The 15,713-nt window shown below is 39.8% G+C and overlaps 2 protein-coding genes across 2 annotated transcripts in view; both read right to left on the bottom strand.

Annotated features, from left to right (window-relative positions):
• ITGA1 (integrin subunit alpha 1) overlaps positions 1-15,713 on the bottom strand; it is a 199,403-nt gene that overhangs the window by 167,707 nt on the left and 15,983 nt on the right. The window lies entirely within an intron of this gene.
• Positions 8,146-12,968, bottom strand: PELO (pelota mRNA surveillance and ribosome rescue factor). The gene is made up of 2 exons (XM_036760532.1): positions 11,803-12,968; positions 8,146-11,348 (listed from the first exon to the last, which is right to left on the bottom strand). Exons 1-2 carry the CDS (start codon positions 12,526-12,528, stop codon positions 10,917-10,919), a joined length of 1,158 nt encoding a protein of 385 aa, XP_036616427.1. The 5' UTR covers positions 12,529-12,968; the 3' UTR covers positions 8,146-10,916.

The raw sequence follows: 15,713 nt of genomic DNA, 5'->3' as shown, positions 1-15,713 counted from the left end.
TTTGGGAATTTTTTCCTTTAGCAAGAATTCATTCATTATGATTTATTGTGCATGTTTCTTTAATTAGAACTTCAGAAAGTATTCTGGATAGTTGAGTTTTAAGAATACATTTACCACCTTTAAACATCCGTACGTTACTTTTTAAATCTTGACTATTTTGTATGGACATACGTCTAAAATATACTGCATAATTCTTTGTCGTTTCAAACAACATTAAACATAAGTCAGCCTATTCTAGATGACTCAGGATCATCACGGTGAACATCAGTGATGTTCTGTGCTATAACACTGCCCATAGATGCTATTGAGGTGGCTATTTCTCATTCCACTAAATGGTCCCAGACTCTTAGAATTCTTCCTTCCTTCCTTCTTTCTTCTTCTCTCAGAAGTACATATTTTTTGAATAACATTTTTTCAGTCCTTATTGTCAAGATGTCAGTTGTCATTTCTCAGTGATGTTAGTATGCCTGACAGTATGAGCTTCCTTTCTTGATTTGCTATCTTTAACTTATTGTAGATTTGCATATCAGATAATTTGTTATAACTGTATACAAAACATAAGCAATGTCATCAAGGCATTCTCCTATGAGTAAAGTGCAAAGATTTTAGTGTTTGGGCTTTGCAATATCTGCTTTGGCTGCTTGGTGGTATTTTTTGCCTTTTTTTAGGTTCATAAGTATATTTCAGATAAAGGAAGTTGCTGGGTAGCTGAATTCCAGATAGGTGCTGTGTTACTATACATCACTGGGCTGGCAAATTATTAAAAACGTACTATACAACTGAATCAACTTGGCCTGAATAAGTTCAGGTTTACCACATGAAATTTCTGTTGCTGGCCACATGCTTGATTTTATAATATGGGTCATGGTTCTTAAAAAGAATTGATTTTCACATACGGTTGGAATAGCCTCATTATAGTTACATTTCATTACCACACTCGCCCAATTACCATGGCTAATGATGGTTCATGACACCACTTGCATGGCTATTTTCAAGCTACTGTAACAGTATTTAATTATGAGTATGAATTTTTCTAACTAGGTTGTTCAACTCCATCATTCTCAAATTTCATATTTCTAATGGGCGACATGTTCATAAACTACTTATTCTTGGTTTCCAAATGTTAGCTAATTGTAAGACAGCTTTAAAAAAATACACCTACACTTAAAAAAATGATTTTTTTCACAGATGTCAAGATTTAGACAACAAAAATGGCATCTGTATCCTTTTCTGTTTTTTTAAGCACTATTATTTAGTTTAAGTAATAATATATAGTTAGGTTAATAAAAATTTTTAAAATAATGAATTTGAATAGAAATAAAAATACCTGTTTCTATTCTGAGGGAACCCTCTCCCCTTGAACAGATATGCACAGGAGATAACAGAAACACCTATTTTAAAACCAAGAAGACAAATATGTTCATTTCCACATCTGATTTTATTTCCTCAAAAAGTCTTAACATACAATTTATACACTAGCCTGAAGAACTGTTTCTTTTCAAAACAATTCTCCAAAATGCTTCTTTTTTAATTTTGTCACAAGAAAATTTAATTTTGTCTCTCATATATGCCCCCCCCTTTTTTTTGACACTGTCACCACTTTGGAGAAGGCTCTCATTACCTTACACATGGGCTATTGCAACAACTTGCTGGTTTGTCTGCCTGCTACAAGTCTCTCCCCACCCCAGACTATGTTCTTTCTAGTCAGCTACCAAAGTGATCTTCCAAAAAGGCAGGTCTGACCATGTCACTCCCTATTCAATAAACTTCAGTGGTTCCCTATCCCTTCCAGAATCAAATATAAAATCCTCTGGCATTCAGAGTCCTCCATCACCTATCTTCCCCACTCATTTCCACCTCTACTGTCTTCTTACACCTTATTTTCCCTTTACTCTTAGACACTTCTTGTACAAGACATTCTTATCTCCATCTCCCGGCATTTTTTCTGGCTTTTTGGATTTTTGGAATTTTGACTTTCCCAGAATTTTAGAAATTTGGAATTTTGGCATTCTGAAATTTTCTCCTTCCTCATCTTTGCTTTCTAGTTTCCCTGGGTTCCTTCAAGTCACAGCTAAAATCCCATCTTTTTCTGATTCTCCTTAATTCTTGTGTTTTCTCTCTGTTAAGCATCCCTAATTGATCCTGTCTATATCTTGTTCATACATTAGTTGTTTGCATATTGTTTCCTCCATCAGACCGAGAGTTCCTTGACAGCAAGGATTATCATTTGTCTTTCTCTGCATCCCAAGTGCTTGTACAGTTCTTGGCACATGATAGATGCTTAATAATTGTTTATAGACTGACTGACTCAGAATTTAATTGGCATTACTAAGAACAAAAGGCTGAAATATATACTTTTAAAAATAATTTTACTTCACTTAAGAGATTTTACTCATTCCTACTAATGTGAAGGATCACATGAGTTAGAGTTAAGTCCAATAAATACAATATTGATCATAATTTATTTATATTATAGGTTTTCTGGAATGGTCTGGAGGGTCATTAGCAGGGAAACCCATTTCTTTTTAAGATTAAAAAAAAGCAACAGAAGAAACTTCCATTAAAAAATTAAATCAAGGATTAATTACTTTTTAAAACAGGAAGCTCTTTAACTTCCTTTAGTCAGCTGTGGCCTACAAGGTCTAATGCAGGAAACAAACAACTATTCCAGTAGCAGTAAATACTCTAAAGAACAGCTGTGTTTACTGCATTACAATAATTATACCTATTAGCTTTCCTAAAAGGGTTACACTCCTGTGAAATACAAAATAATTTTTTAAGACTTTGTGATTATTATGATATGAACAAATTTAAGAGTACAGGTCAATTTTTAAGTAATTTCTTTAGGTTAAGAGAATTTTAATGAACATAGCCCACAGAGAAAAGTGAATATACTGCAGATCTTTAAAAAAAAAAAAGATTAGGGGCAGCTAGGTGGCGCAGTGAGTAGAGCACCGGCCCTGGAGTCAGGAGGACCTGAGTTCAAATCCGGCCTCAGACACTTGACACTTGTACTAGCTGTGTGACCTTGGGCAAGTCACTTAACCCCAATTGCCCTGCCAAAAAGCAAAAAAAAAACAAAACAAAACAAAAAAAAAAGATTAAATTCAATCCTCAAATTAGAAAAGCCCTGGTGAAATATTTAAAAATTTCTTTGAAACTAAAAGCTTGATCAAAATAATAATCAAAACTATCAATACACAGTAATTCACATCTAATGCAAATAATCTCAGCATCTTTAAGCTGGGAAAAGCATGAGGTGTATTTCCAGAGACTCATGGTCTAGGAGGACTATGCTACTACCTGCCTATAGCAACATAGGCGAATCCCACATTCTTTCTGGTCTTCATTTTCCTTATTTGTAAAATGAAGGGGTTGGAAGATGTAGCAACAAGGTTCTTCGATCTGCTTTTAAAGGAAAGCAACTTTAAAGAGGTCAACAATCTTCTTTAATTACATTCACTAGTTCAGGGGAAAAATGTCAGCCCCCTGAATGTCAGAGAAAATATAAGCAGAGAAATTAGACCAACAGACAAGGCTCTGACTGCCTGAATCAAAGCAATATTGCTATACAATTTACATACACCACTGGATCTAGAGAGCCTTTACATCTGAGGGGAGCAGTGTTGGGGGCGGGGATCCTAAACATTAGGCTACTCAGAGTCTTGACCAGAGAATCAAAAGGTCCTTCTCATAAGCAAACCCCCAAAGCAAAATACCAACTCAGAGCATATATACACTTCTCAGAGCCAGAAGGCATCACAACCCTCATGACTCAGTGCCTAATTAATTTAGTACCTACAAGCAACCCTTGCCCTAACCAAGCTCCTCCTTAGGCAAGTCCCTCCACCAATGGGCTCCACTAATGGGCAGGGAAGATCTTCCTATTCCATTAACATTACAGAAGGGATGGAGATTACCACAAAAGACCACAGCATTTAGGTTAGATGAAATTGAGAAGCTTTTGCACTAACAAAAGCATCACAGTAGAGAAGAGAGTATCAAGTAGTTTTGATGATGATGATGGCTACTTTATCTAAAGGTTCCCCAAAAGAAACAAGGTTAGGGACAGAACTATGATTTCATTGGTATACAGAATTCCCCAGGGGGAATGTTTTTCTGATAATGAGTCAGTCAATAAACACTTATTAGCACAATGTACCGGGCAGGCACTGTGCTAAGCAATAGGGATAGAAAAAAAAATCAAAAAATAAAACAAAACATTATTCCTGCTATTAAGGAGCTCACATTCTAATGTGGCAGTGAATTAATTATTAGATAAAGATAAGATACATACTATGTAGATTGAAGGCAATCTCAGAAGGAAGACACTAGGGAATTGGGAGTAGGAGAGGCCTTTTGAAGAAGGTGGAATTTAAGCTGTCTTAGAGGAAGTTGGGGAGGCTGGATGAAAATGAGGAAAGAAAGCATTTTAGGAATGGGGAACAGACACCCTGTGAAAAGGTTCAGAGTCTGGAGTCTGGAAACGGAACTTCTTGTGTGAGGAACGGCAAAAGATGTCAGTTTCCCTGGATGGTAGAGTACATGGAGGAGAGCAAAGAGCAAATAGACTAGAAAGGTAAGAAGGGGCCAGATGGCTTTAAAAGCCATACGGATAATTATATATTTTATCTGAGAGATAACAGGAAGCCATTGGAATTTATTAAGTAGGGTGATAGCATGGTCAAACCTTAGCTTTAGGAAAATCACTTTGACAGATGAGCAGAGGATGGATTGGAATAGGGAGGGCCTGGGAGCAGGAGGACCAACCAAAAAGCTATTGTTCCAGTGTGAAGTGATGAGGGCGGGTACAAAGGCAGCAGCTGATAGAGTGAGAAGAGACACATATGAGAACCATAAAACAAGACTTGACCATAGGACAGATATGTGGGGTAGGTAAGGAATTGAGGATGATACCTAGTTTGCAAGCCTAGATGATGGAAAGGATGGTGGTGCCTTTGATGTAAGAAGGAAGTTAGACAGAGGCAAGGGTTGAGGGAGTAAAGATAATGAAATCTGTTTGGGAAGTATTGAGTTTCAAATGTCTAAGTTTGAATATCCAAAAAGCAGTTGGTGATATGAGACAAACTCAGAAGAAAGGTTTTGTAGGGATGGATGTGTAGATCTGGAATCATCTGATAACTGAGGTGATGAGATGACAAGTGAGAAAGTATAGAGGGAAAGCAAGTCCAGTATAGATCCTTTGGAAACATGCATCGTTATTGGATGCAACTGGGATGAAGATCTGGTAAAGGAGAATGAGAAGAAATAGAAAGTTATATAGAAGCAGAAATGAGCAGTTAGGAAAACTTGTGTTGTTGTTGTTGGTCCTTCATTTCTAAAGAGGACTAATGTTATCATGAGTGATGTCTTGACTTGTGGATGAATTGAAGTTGAGGCAGAATTGTGTAAAGCTGTCAGCCTCACTCTCTCTTCCTGAATCATCGAACATCAGATATGAAAACTTAAGCAAGGAGAGAATGGTGTTAGAGCCTGCAAGAGGTCAAGGATAAGAATTGAGAAATGGCTATTTGATCTGGCAATCACGATAACACGCGCAGCTTTGGAGAGGGCAGTTTCAGTTGAATAATAAGGTCAGAAGAAAGACTACAGAGGGTTCAGAAGAGAAGTGAAGCCACTCTAACACAGACCACTTTCTCAAGTTTAGTTACAAAGTGGTGAAACAACAACAAATGATAACTAACAAGGATGGTTGGATAAGTAAGGGTTTTTTAGGGCTGGGAAAGACATGGCCACATTTGCAGGAAGAAGGAAAGCAGTCAAGAGAGGATAAAAGTGAAGATTAGTGAAAGAGTGGGCATAACAGAAGGGGCAATGTGCTGGAGAAGAAAGGAATGGGGTGAAGGGTGTACAAAGAAAGGTTTGCCTTGCTAAGGTGACGGGCCATCTTATCATGTTCTCTCATGGGTGAGGTGAAGGGTTGAAGAAGACAGCAGCGGGGAGACATGAGTAAGGTGAAATGAAGAGAGGAGAGAGGAGAGGGAGTTCTAGGAGAGGTTGACTTTCCCAGGGTCACCTCGGCAGTATGTGTGGTGATGGGACTGTAACCTAGGTCTTCCTGGCCCCAAAGTCAGCTCTCACTAAGCCACCCATCCTGTCCAGTATATACATAACCTAACAAATGAAGAACTATAGTTAAGTAGATTGTTTTAACTCTAATTTAACAACCATCGCTCATTCATTTGTACTACTCGTTCCACCACTTCTCCCTTCAGGGCTCTTGAGGGTAATTAAAGGGTTGTGGTTTTGAATTTATGATTCAGTCCTTCCCTCCTTACATATTCATTCATTTATCCAATAAATCTAATGAGTAACAATATAGGCAAAACAGTGTGCTAGCCCTTAAACTTTTTTTTTTCAATAACATTTTCTTTTTTTAGGTTTTCTTTGCCAATTTTAGACTGTGGTTTTATAGGTTGTGTGAATCCTTTGTATAAATAAAAAACAATTAAACCTTTTTACGTGTTAATTCTAAATCCTTTAAACTTTTTCTTATAGATCCTATTCTTACAGAACATTTTGTAATTGTCTAGCTCTCCTCTGAATCTTTCAAATAATGACTTACATCCTTAATATACAAAGATGCTATACATGAATTATAATATTTAATATAAAATTAATCATTCCTGGTATCTGATTCTGAAAATGCTGATTTAATTTCCGTTATCTGAAACCTACATTTTTTAAATGCTAAAACACTGTCATTTAAGACATAGAACTAGGTTCAGAGCCACTGAAATTTATATGAAGGAATATTTTTTCCATTTCAGTTAGAGCTGTGAGTCAGGATGGTAAGGTCCCTGAACCTAGAGTCAAGAGATCTGGGTTTGAATCCCACTACCTAAACTAATTTTGACTATGGGGAAGTCTCCTAACCTATCAGTTTTCTCACCTGAAAAGTAGGAATACAGGGTTTTTTGTGAAGATCAAATGAAAAGAATATATTCGTACTTTACTTTGTAAATGTATTGCGATCACACAACTATTTGTTGTGCAGCATGTGTTGTGATTACACATTCAAAATAACTGGGGGACAAAACCTTCCAAAAACAAATAGTAAACTGTAAGAGTCTCATTTCTCAGGAACACATATAAAAAACTGCGTTTTGTAGATTTCTGTATGTGTATATGTATGTGTATACATACACATATGCGTATATGTAAAATAACAGAAATTTAGAGACATCTCCCTCCCAAATGGTCATATACACTATTTATGTCTGACCTATCAGTATGATCAGTCACAGCTGGACATCGTGATGTCATTTTAGTTCTGAGTTTAGACAAATAGTAACAATGCCATAATGCCTATGTTCCTGTAAAATTTTATGTAAATCATGACATTTTTTCAATGCAATAGGACAAGGGTGGCACCCTTACATAAAACAGGCACATGCACAGATTCCTTTAAGGAGCAATTAAAAAACATTCCAATGTTGATGCTTCTTCATGGCATAGGAGGGGACAATGGGTTATTAAAGATGGTATCAGCAGAGTAAACTCTTGGCAGGTGCTATCATGAAGGAAATGTTTCAAATATAGTCATGGTACAGATGATCAGCTAAACAAGGACCAGTCAAAAGTTACTCATCATACTTAGCACCTTATAGCTAGAAGTGACAAATTCTTTGGCCACAGTTACCTGTTAGAGGAAAATAGAAGATGGTTTTCAGTACTGTAAAGCCCCTTCTGCAGCAACAGGGCAGAGGGCGAGAAACACAATCAAAGGCACTAATAATCATGGCTTCCAGATTATAATAAACGGTCTAAATGAGTAATTTTTATCCAATTACTGTACCAACAAATTGATACACTACTGGAGGAAGTGAACTACATCCACATTGCCATTTTTCATTTAGATGTAATTAAAAGTTTTTTCATTGTCCAGAAAAAAAATTCTATCCAAAAGATTTCCGAATGATTAAAAAATAAGCACTAAGCTGTCTCAACAGCGGAGTCAATCAGAACTGATGATATTAAAGGGTACAGATGAAGGATAATTTTACAGAAAAAGATCCTTAAAGACTACTTAGTATCAAAGGAGGCAGCAAGATGGCTCAGCGGATAAAGCAGTGGGCCTGGAGTCAGGAAGATCTGAGTTCAGATACGACCTCAGATACATATTAGCTTTGAGACCTTGGACAAGTCACTTAATCTTTGACTGACATAATCCACTGCAGAAGGAAATGGCAAACCACTTCAGTCTTTGCCAAGAAAACCCCATGCACAGCATGGCCCACAAGGTCAGAAATAACTGAACAACAAGTAGTACTGAAAGGAGAAGATACTCCAACATACTTTTTAAGAGTCTAAGATTAAGCATTTTAAGGGCTAAAAATATTTTTATTTCAAAAACTTTCCTAAATTTGTCTTTTTTTTTTCAAATTGAGTATACTGAAGTAAAGCACCATTGCACTGCAGATATCCAAGATAAGGCAAACCAAAACAAGTTTCAAACTGTTCCAACTGAAAAATAATAAATATTTGTACACCAGTATATTCCTGAAAGGTATAAGCCATGGCACGTTTTTAAGTTATTAAAGGCAGCAAGAATTTTAAGAGCATACAAGGAACCATTGTATTACTTGAAATATTTTATTCTTAACTAATGGTGTGTTTAAATTCAAGGCTCCCAAAGAGATCTTCCACTAAGCTATTCGCAGAATCCCCCTCCTTTTTGGAATCCTGCAAATTCCACAGACGCTATTCACACAAAACATTTAATAGTCTTGTTTGCTCAGATTTAAAAGAAAATTAGGTCACTCCTAAAACACTGCTGTTTTTAAAGGGAGATTTGGAAATAAAGATCTTTACACTAATTTTATTATCTGGTACGGAAGTTATTAAATATTAGAGAACTTTTTCAGATGTTATTGGATTACTATGAGGAGAAAAGAATTAAAATCTGAACACAAGCAGGCCTTATTGATCTGTTATTTCACTGATATAATTTTTTTTTTTGGAGGGGGGAAGGCAGGGCAATTGGGGTTAAGTGACTTGCCCAAGGTCACACAGCTAGATATAGAGAATTCTTAGAGAGGAAATTCTGTGGACAAAAGCAGACTGGAAACTCATCAGCAACTTAGTCTGAAATAGTTGCCAGAGATGAAATGACAGGCTCAGAACTCCACATCAGAAACCGCACTTGAACCCAAGTCTTTCTGACTTCCAGGTGGCTCCTCATAATTACAATGATGTAAATTATCTTAATATTGTTATGGGGATCTTTAAAAGATTTAATTTTGTACAAAGCATGGCCTACATGTGAGCACATTGTTGGCCATTTGGCAACAGAAAATATTTTGGCTTAAGGCGGAATTTTCTGGACTACGGGACGTCTTCTTGGGAAGTATGAAACAATGGTCAAAATTTTTGGATTTTTCACTATAAACGAAGTTCAAATCAAGGTCTACAAAACTGAAAATGATTAATATGTGCGCAATGTCAAACTATCAAATCTATGTTAATGATCTGCCATATTCAGTTAGTTAGCATGAGGTAATGACACAGGTAGCATCCTATTGCTTTGCTGCATTTGAAAATGAAGTGTTCTAGAGATTAATGTATCATCCCATTTGTTATACAGCTTAATGTTATTCATTTTGTCAAATATGATATAAGCTTATTTAAAGTGTTCGTGGAGGAAACATTTCAGGGTGGAGGAGAGGCCTGGATTTAGAAATAAGAGATTTGCTGGGAAGGCACATGTAAAATACTGGCTAAAATGGTGGTTAGGATTATCAGTAGACTTCATTTACACGTGTCAGCTGTCAGAACAGGAAATAAATTATATCATTTCCGATTGATAAGGAGTTAATGAATGTCTAAAACTTTCCACTTGATAGCCACAGACCATGAGCAAAATATAACCTACCACTTCAAACAGGGATACTGTTTTTTTGACACTGTAGTGAACTAGAGAATTACCTAGCAACCTTTTTCAATTATAAAACAAGTCAAACATGTCTTATTTTGCTGCATATGGGCTCAATTCAATCATGATGCACTTGAATGACTAAATCAAAATTGTTTAGAATATAGAGAATATTGCTTTAAAGCTCCCAGACAACTTGAAATCCTAATAATACAACTATTAATAAATCTGACAATTCAAAATAAGTACATGGTATAAAAAGAACGACCACTGTACATGAAGTCAAAGTTGGATTCCTCTGTGACCTTTGCTAATAATTAGCTGCTTGACCTCAGGGAAGTCACTTGAACCTCTCTGGACCCGAGTTTATCATTTGTAAAATAAAAGTGTTATATTTACAAAGGTTCTTTCCTGCTCTAAAACTCCATGGATAGCAGACTAAGTAGTGTACAGTATAGCATGAGGTTAACTTTTAAGGATAAGTACAATGGCTTCTTGTCATGTTAGAAAGGATCTAATTCAATTCCTGTAATTTCCTTAACAATGTCAGTTTTTAGGTTTTCTTTGGTGAATTTTCTATCCAGCTTCCAAAAAACACTGTCAGTTTAGCCATCTGTAAGGACTAAGTAAAATTACTGCAATGCACTATGAAAATACAAAGAAGAAATAAAAACAGTAGTTTATCCCTAGTACAGTACACACTGAATGCAGCTGATGTAACAACTATTTTTCCAAGTATCAAATTGATTATTATAAGTATCTCTAAACAATTTTTTCCTAAACGTAAATGCCAACGTGAATAAGGATAAATTAGACATTACTTTTCTCTTAATTTATTTTCTAGTTGTATAGGTCTTCCAACAGAAAGAGACTAGCCTGATAAGTAACACCCACTCATGTAAATGAAACTGAATCTCCCTAGCAGCTTTCATACTGGATCTGAGAACATCTGTTTTATATATTAGTTTATGTAGGTGAAGGAGTTGGGCAGTAAATGGTGTCTTTTTACAAGTGCCAATCATTAATCCTCTTCAGAACTTGAATCAGACTCCTGGTCAGAAAGATCAGGGACAGGGAAGCGTAGAATGGCAGCAACTCCAGTCAACTGGCTAAGCTGCTCCCCAGATACATGCAGACTAGAAAATATCCGAACTGTGCCTGCGTTCTCTCTGACACTGTCCACCAGTTTCACATATCTGCTACGGGTGGCTACATCCTGGTGTCTGAAGAGCTCATCACTAATGAGCAGTGTGTCAATTGCCAAGGCCTCATTGGCCTTCTCCACCTGCTTCAGTCCGTAGAAAGCTCGGTCAGGTTCATGTTGTAGCATCTTATAGAAGTCATCTAGGGCTTTTACTTCACCAGCAGCCTTGGTGTCGGAGAGGCGACTGGCCACAGTAGGATCACAAAGGGCCTCTTTCAATGAGTATTTGTGCCCAGAAGAGGCGTGTACCTGGAATCACAATTACAGAAGTTAGATGAAATCTTTTAGAGCACATATTCTACCTTTACAAAGTTAACTCACACTTGTCCAATTAATGTTAAATAGGTCAACCCTAACAGAAGGGTCAAAACATGCTCAGCATTAACCTTGCTTTACTTATGCAGAAATGTTTCATAAGGAGTTCATGTTACAGATTTATCAGACTTTTAACTCTCTTAGCATCAAAATGCCTATTGTGAAGTATATCTAAACCACTTTTTGCCCTAAAAGTGAATAAGGAACGTGAATATGGAAAAAAGGAGACTAATTTTCTCTTAATGCCAAGCTTACATTTTAAGGATAACTGGATATGATTAAGAAGGAAGCCACTTCCCCATCCTCACCCCTACTCTATTTATTAAAATTTATGCCAACCCCTCAGCTCTAATTTGGGTCCTCCCTTTAGCTGGATCGATTACTGTACCTGAAGGAATTTCGACCGGTTTTCTAGCAGCAGCTTGTTGTCCGTCTTCACGGCCTGCTGGAACATGTAGTCGCAGAACTGCTCCCGGACAAAGCCGGGGCTGGCCACCAGGACGCACTTGACCACGTCGAAGTGGATGTGGCGCTGGATGGCCTGCACCACCTGCTCGTAGAAGCGCTCCAGGGCCCGGTCGTGCTGCGTGCAGTTGCCCCGGCGCTTGCGGGGGATGTTCACCTCCACCTTGGCGCGGGTGAGGGTCATGCTGGGCGTGACGAGGCAGATGTGGGCCAGGCCCTCCTGCATGACCACGGCGGCCACGTCGGCGCTCCACGCCGGGTCGCACGCCTGCTCGATGCGCTCCAGGACCACGCTGTCCCACTGCTTCTTGGCCAGCGTGAACTGGCGGTTGGGCTCCAGCTCGATGGTGTGGTAGGCGCCCATCTTGACGTACTCGTTCTCCTGGATGTTGGTGCCCTTGACCCGCAGCTGGCATGCCTGAGAGTCGAAGTCGATGGTCTCCACGCACAGGGTGAGCGTGGTGCGCACGCGGTTGCTGCCCACGCTGCCCGTGGACGACTCGGTCTGCACCTTGCGGATGGTGGAGGCGCGCAGACTGTCGCCCACCTGCACCAGGTTGTACGTGTGCCACATGTCTTCGGGCTCCTCGGGCACCAGGGTCACCTGGCCCGCGTTGTCCTTCTCGATATCCTTCCTCACCAGCTTCATGCTGGCGGCGGGGGACGGCCGGGGAGGGGGAAGGCCGGAGAGGGGGAAAGGGGCCGGGCTCCGCAGCCTCCGGCCTGGCTCCGGCCGCAGCCGCCGCCGCCGCCGCCCCGCCGGGCGGGTACTTGCCTCGTGGAAGGGGGAAAAGAATGGCCCGGAGAACCTCTCTCCGGCCGCGCGCGGCGCTCAGGACCCCGCCACCCCGGGTGGGAGGGAGCCGCGATCAAGACCCGGAGCCTCTCAGCCCCGCGCGCCCCTTTCTCAGGCCGGCCGGCAACACGGACTCAACGGCGGCGACTTAGTGCGCCTGCGCAACAGACACCGCCTCCCTAGCCACGTCTCTACTGGCGTACGTAAAGCTACGGAAGCGGTGGACGGCGCATGCGGCATGCGCAGGCTCACTGAGCGCTAAACTTGAGTTCCCTGATGCTGGCTGTATCCGTAAGAGGCAATGGGTCCGCTACGGCTCTTCTCCTGGGACTGCAGCTGTGTGGGCTTCTCGGGGCGGGCGAGGCCCAGGAGGAGCCCAGGGGCGGCCCAGAAGCCTCTCAGCGGCGCCTGCTCTGCTTCTCCTGTACCAGCAACAGCAGCAGCACACGGAGCCTCATTGCCTTCGAACTGGAAGGGATTCATTCATTTGTTTAACATTCAACAGACATTTATTAGACGCCCACTGTGTACCAATCTCAGGAGATAACCCATAAAACTGAAACAGATCATGTACACAGAGAGCTAATAGTCTATTAGATCTAAGGCAGAGAGGGATCTGTACATATGTCTTAAAATTTTTGTATATGTCTATGTAAGTGTAATTTATTTTCTTTTTATTTTTTATTTATTTTTTTACAGTTAGGTCAGGAGGTTGATAGTTCTGGGCCTGGAATCAGGAAGAAACCAGAGTTCAAATGTGGCCTCAGACACTTAACTAGCTGTGTGATCCTAGACAAGTCACCTAACCTCTGCTTCAGTTTTCTCATCTGTAAAATGGGTATATATGTGTATATATGTACACACACACACACACACACACACACACACACACACCACCTCCAGGAATGTGAGGATCAAAGGAGATAATTGTATGATACCTGGTACATAATAAGTGCCATATAAGTGTTCAGTGTTAGCTATTATTTTGTATCCCCAGTAGTTGGCACAGTACCTGGCACATAGTAGGTGCTTGATAAATGCTTACTGATTGATTATTGATTCCTTTGTAATCCTGTGAATTTTATTTTTATGCATTTAAAAACGTTATTCTGAGAAGAGTCCATAGATTTCCCTAGATTGGCAAAGGGGTACGTGCAGGGGCTTGCTGGAGACAGTGGTAAACTGTTAAATTTTCAGTGCGAGCATTTACACCTCCAATTGGCAAACTGCAAATCAGGGCATGATTTATTGTTTGATTGATTGTCTCTACTAAAGAAAGTGACATAATGTTAAAATGTGAGTGTTAAATTTACTGATGTTAAAATGTTAATAATGCAGGTTAAGCTTTAAAGTGTATTGTGAATATTTTTTTGTCTTCAGAAAGCTGGGTGCTAAACATTTACCCGCATACTCCATGATACACAAAAAAAAAAAAGAATCTCTGGTCTAAAGGGTCAGTGATTTTAGTAATTTACTATGGAGTCCATCCTTTTTCCCCTCCCCCTGCTTTCCTTCTTTTTAGACATGAGGAATTGGGCCCAATGAGGTTAAGTGACTTGCCCAAGGTCAGGGAGGTAGTAAGTGGCGGGTTTCAAACTGGGACCCTTTGACTCCACATCCAGAGCTCTTAACATAGAAAGGACCAAGCGCAAAAGCCATTGCTGTCAGGAGGCTGGGTGACATTAGCCCTGACAGACCACTACGACCCACCATTTCCCTAGGCTCCCATGTACATACTCAGCAGATTACCACTTTGAGCTGGGCATACATGTGGGGTTTGTGTGTCATAGGTTTCCAAAATAAGTGGGATTACAGCTTTGCATGCCCAACCAACCAGGTTGTCTTTCTGATCTTTCTAACTGTCCTTGCATGACCTAGTTTCAACTAATAGTTACAAAGCACTGATTCCAGAGCCAGAAAGTATTTGTGGAATTCACCATTTAGAAAGCCTTGCAGTTACTTGACCCAGTGTCCTGGGAATTGCAGAATCCAAAGCTCTCAATGTGCACTTTCTGCAGATCAGTAGCCTTTGTATAATGCTGGATTTGGAGACAGTTCTCTTCACAGTAGACTGCGGCCAAATGTTACTGGCCAAAATCAAGAAAAAAAAGAGGGGGAGAAATTGGATAAATCAGGCAAAAAAGTTTTCAACCAAGATTGTTTTGGCCGTGAATTATCCAGATCAACTGCTTACACTACCTGGTTTCATCAGAAAATGGCTTATTGCACATTAGTCTCTAAGTTAAGGTAATAACAGTGACTTTGACTATCCAAATTCCCTTTTCTTGCCAAGAATACTTCTTCTTCTCTACTTTTTCCCATTCAAAAGTCTCACTCTAAATGCCCAGCAACATTCATCCATATAAACTGGAGTATATAAACTTGTTTTTTAAAAAAAATATTTTGATAGTTATATTTGTCTATGACTCGAATTTGTTGGGTCATGCCCAGTTTGCCTAACCTGGAGTCCACTAGTTCCCCTACCACAAGGCTACCTGTATCTTTAAAACTGGTGAGACTGAGTGGGTTGATCTCTTTCTGTTATTATCTCTTTGGCAACCCTTATGTGCTGCATCTACCCAGTTTACCCACAGTAGGGGGTTCCTGTAACTGAACTGGTGAAAGGGAAAGGACTATTTCCTCTCCCTTTGACCATGAGAAATGGGCTTGGTGGTACTTGTTTTTTGCTCTATGTTGTTTTTCCTCAGCTTCACAAATGATCCCCCTAGACTTGGGAGTTTGAACCCTGGCAAACATGGGGCCAGGATTGCAGGCAGGGTAGTGCATCCAGCCAGCATGGCGTGGAAAGTGGGAGAAACCAGGGTGCATGGGGACTCCAGCCCTAGAAGGATTTTGGACTTGGAACTGAGACTATGTATGCTCTATAGTAACTGAGCTAAGCTGTGAACCTAATCCCTTTCCCCTCTGCAGGGACTGAGGTGGTGCAAAGAAGAGGAAGAGTATGTCTCCTACATGATGGGGGAGTAAATTTGTGTGTTTGTGATTCTACCTTTTGAAGTAAAGATTTCTGTGTAAAA

This window comes from Trichosurus vulpecula, chromosome 1, assembly GCF_011100635.1.
Source record: "Trichosurus vulpecula isolate mTriVul1 chromosome 1, mTriVul1.pri, whole genome shotgun sequence".
NCBI classification, from domain to species: domain Eukaryota; kingdom Metazoa; phylum Chordata; class Mammalia; order Diprotodontia; family Phalangeridae; genus Trichosurus; species Trichosurus vulpecula.
This window is presented reverse-complemented; position numbering and strand designations above follow the sequence as displayed.

Bases quoted from the DNA above. Each gene is read 5' to 3' on its own strand.
- PELO (XM_036760532.1), bottom strand. From the start codon at position 12,528: ATGAAGCTGGTGAGGAAGGATATCGAGAAGGACAACGCGGGCCAGGTG. The intron at 11,349-11,802 runs GTACAGTAATCG...TTGTGATTCCAG, and splicing joins ACCGGTCGAAATTCCTTCAG to GTACACGCCTCTTCTGGGCA.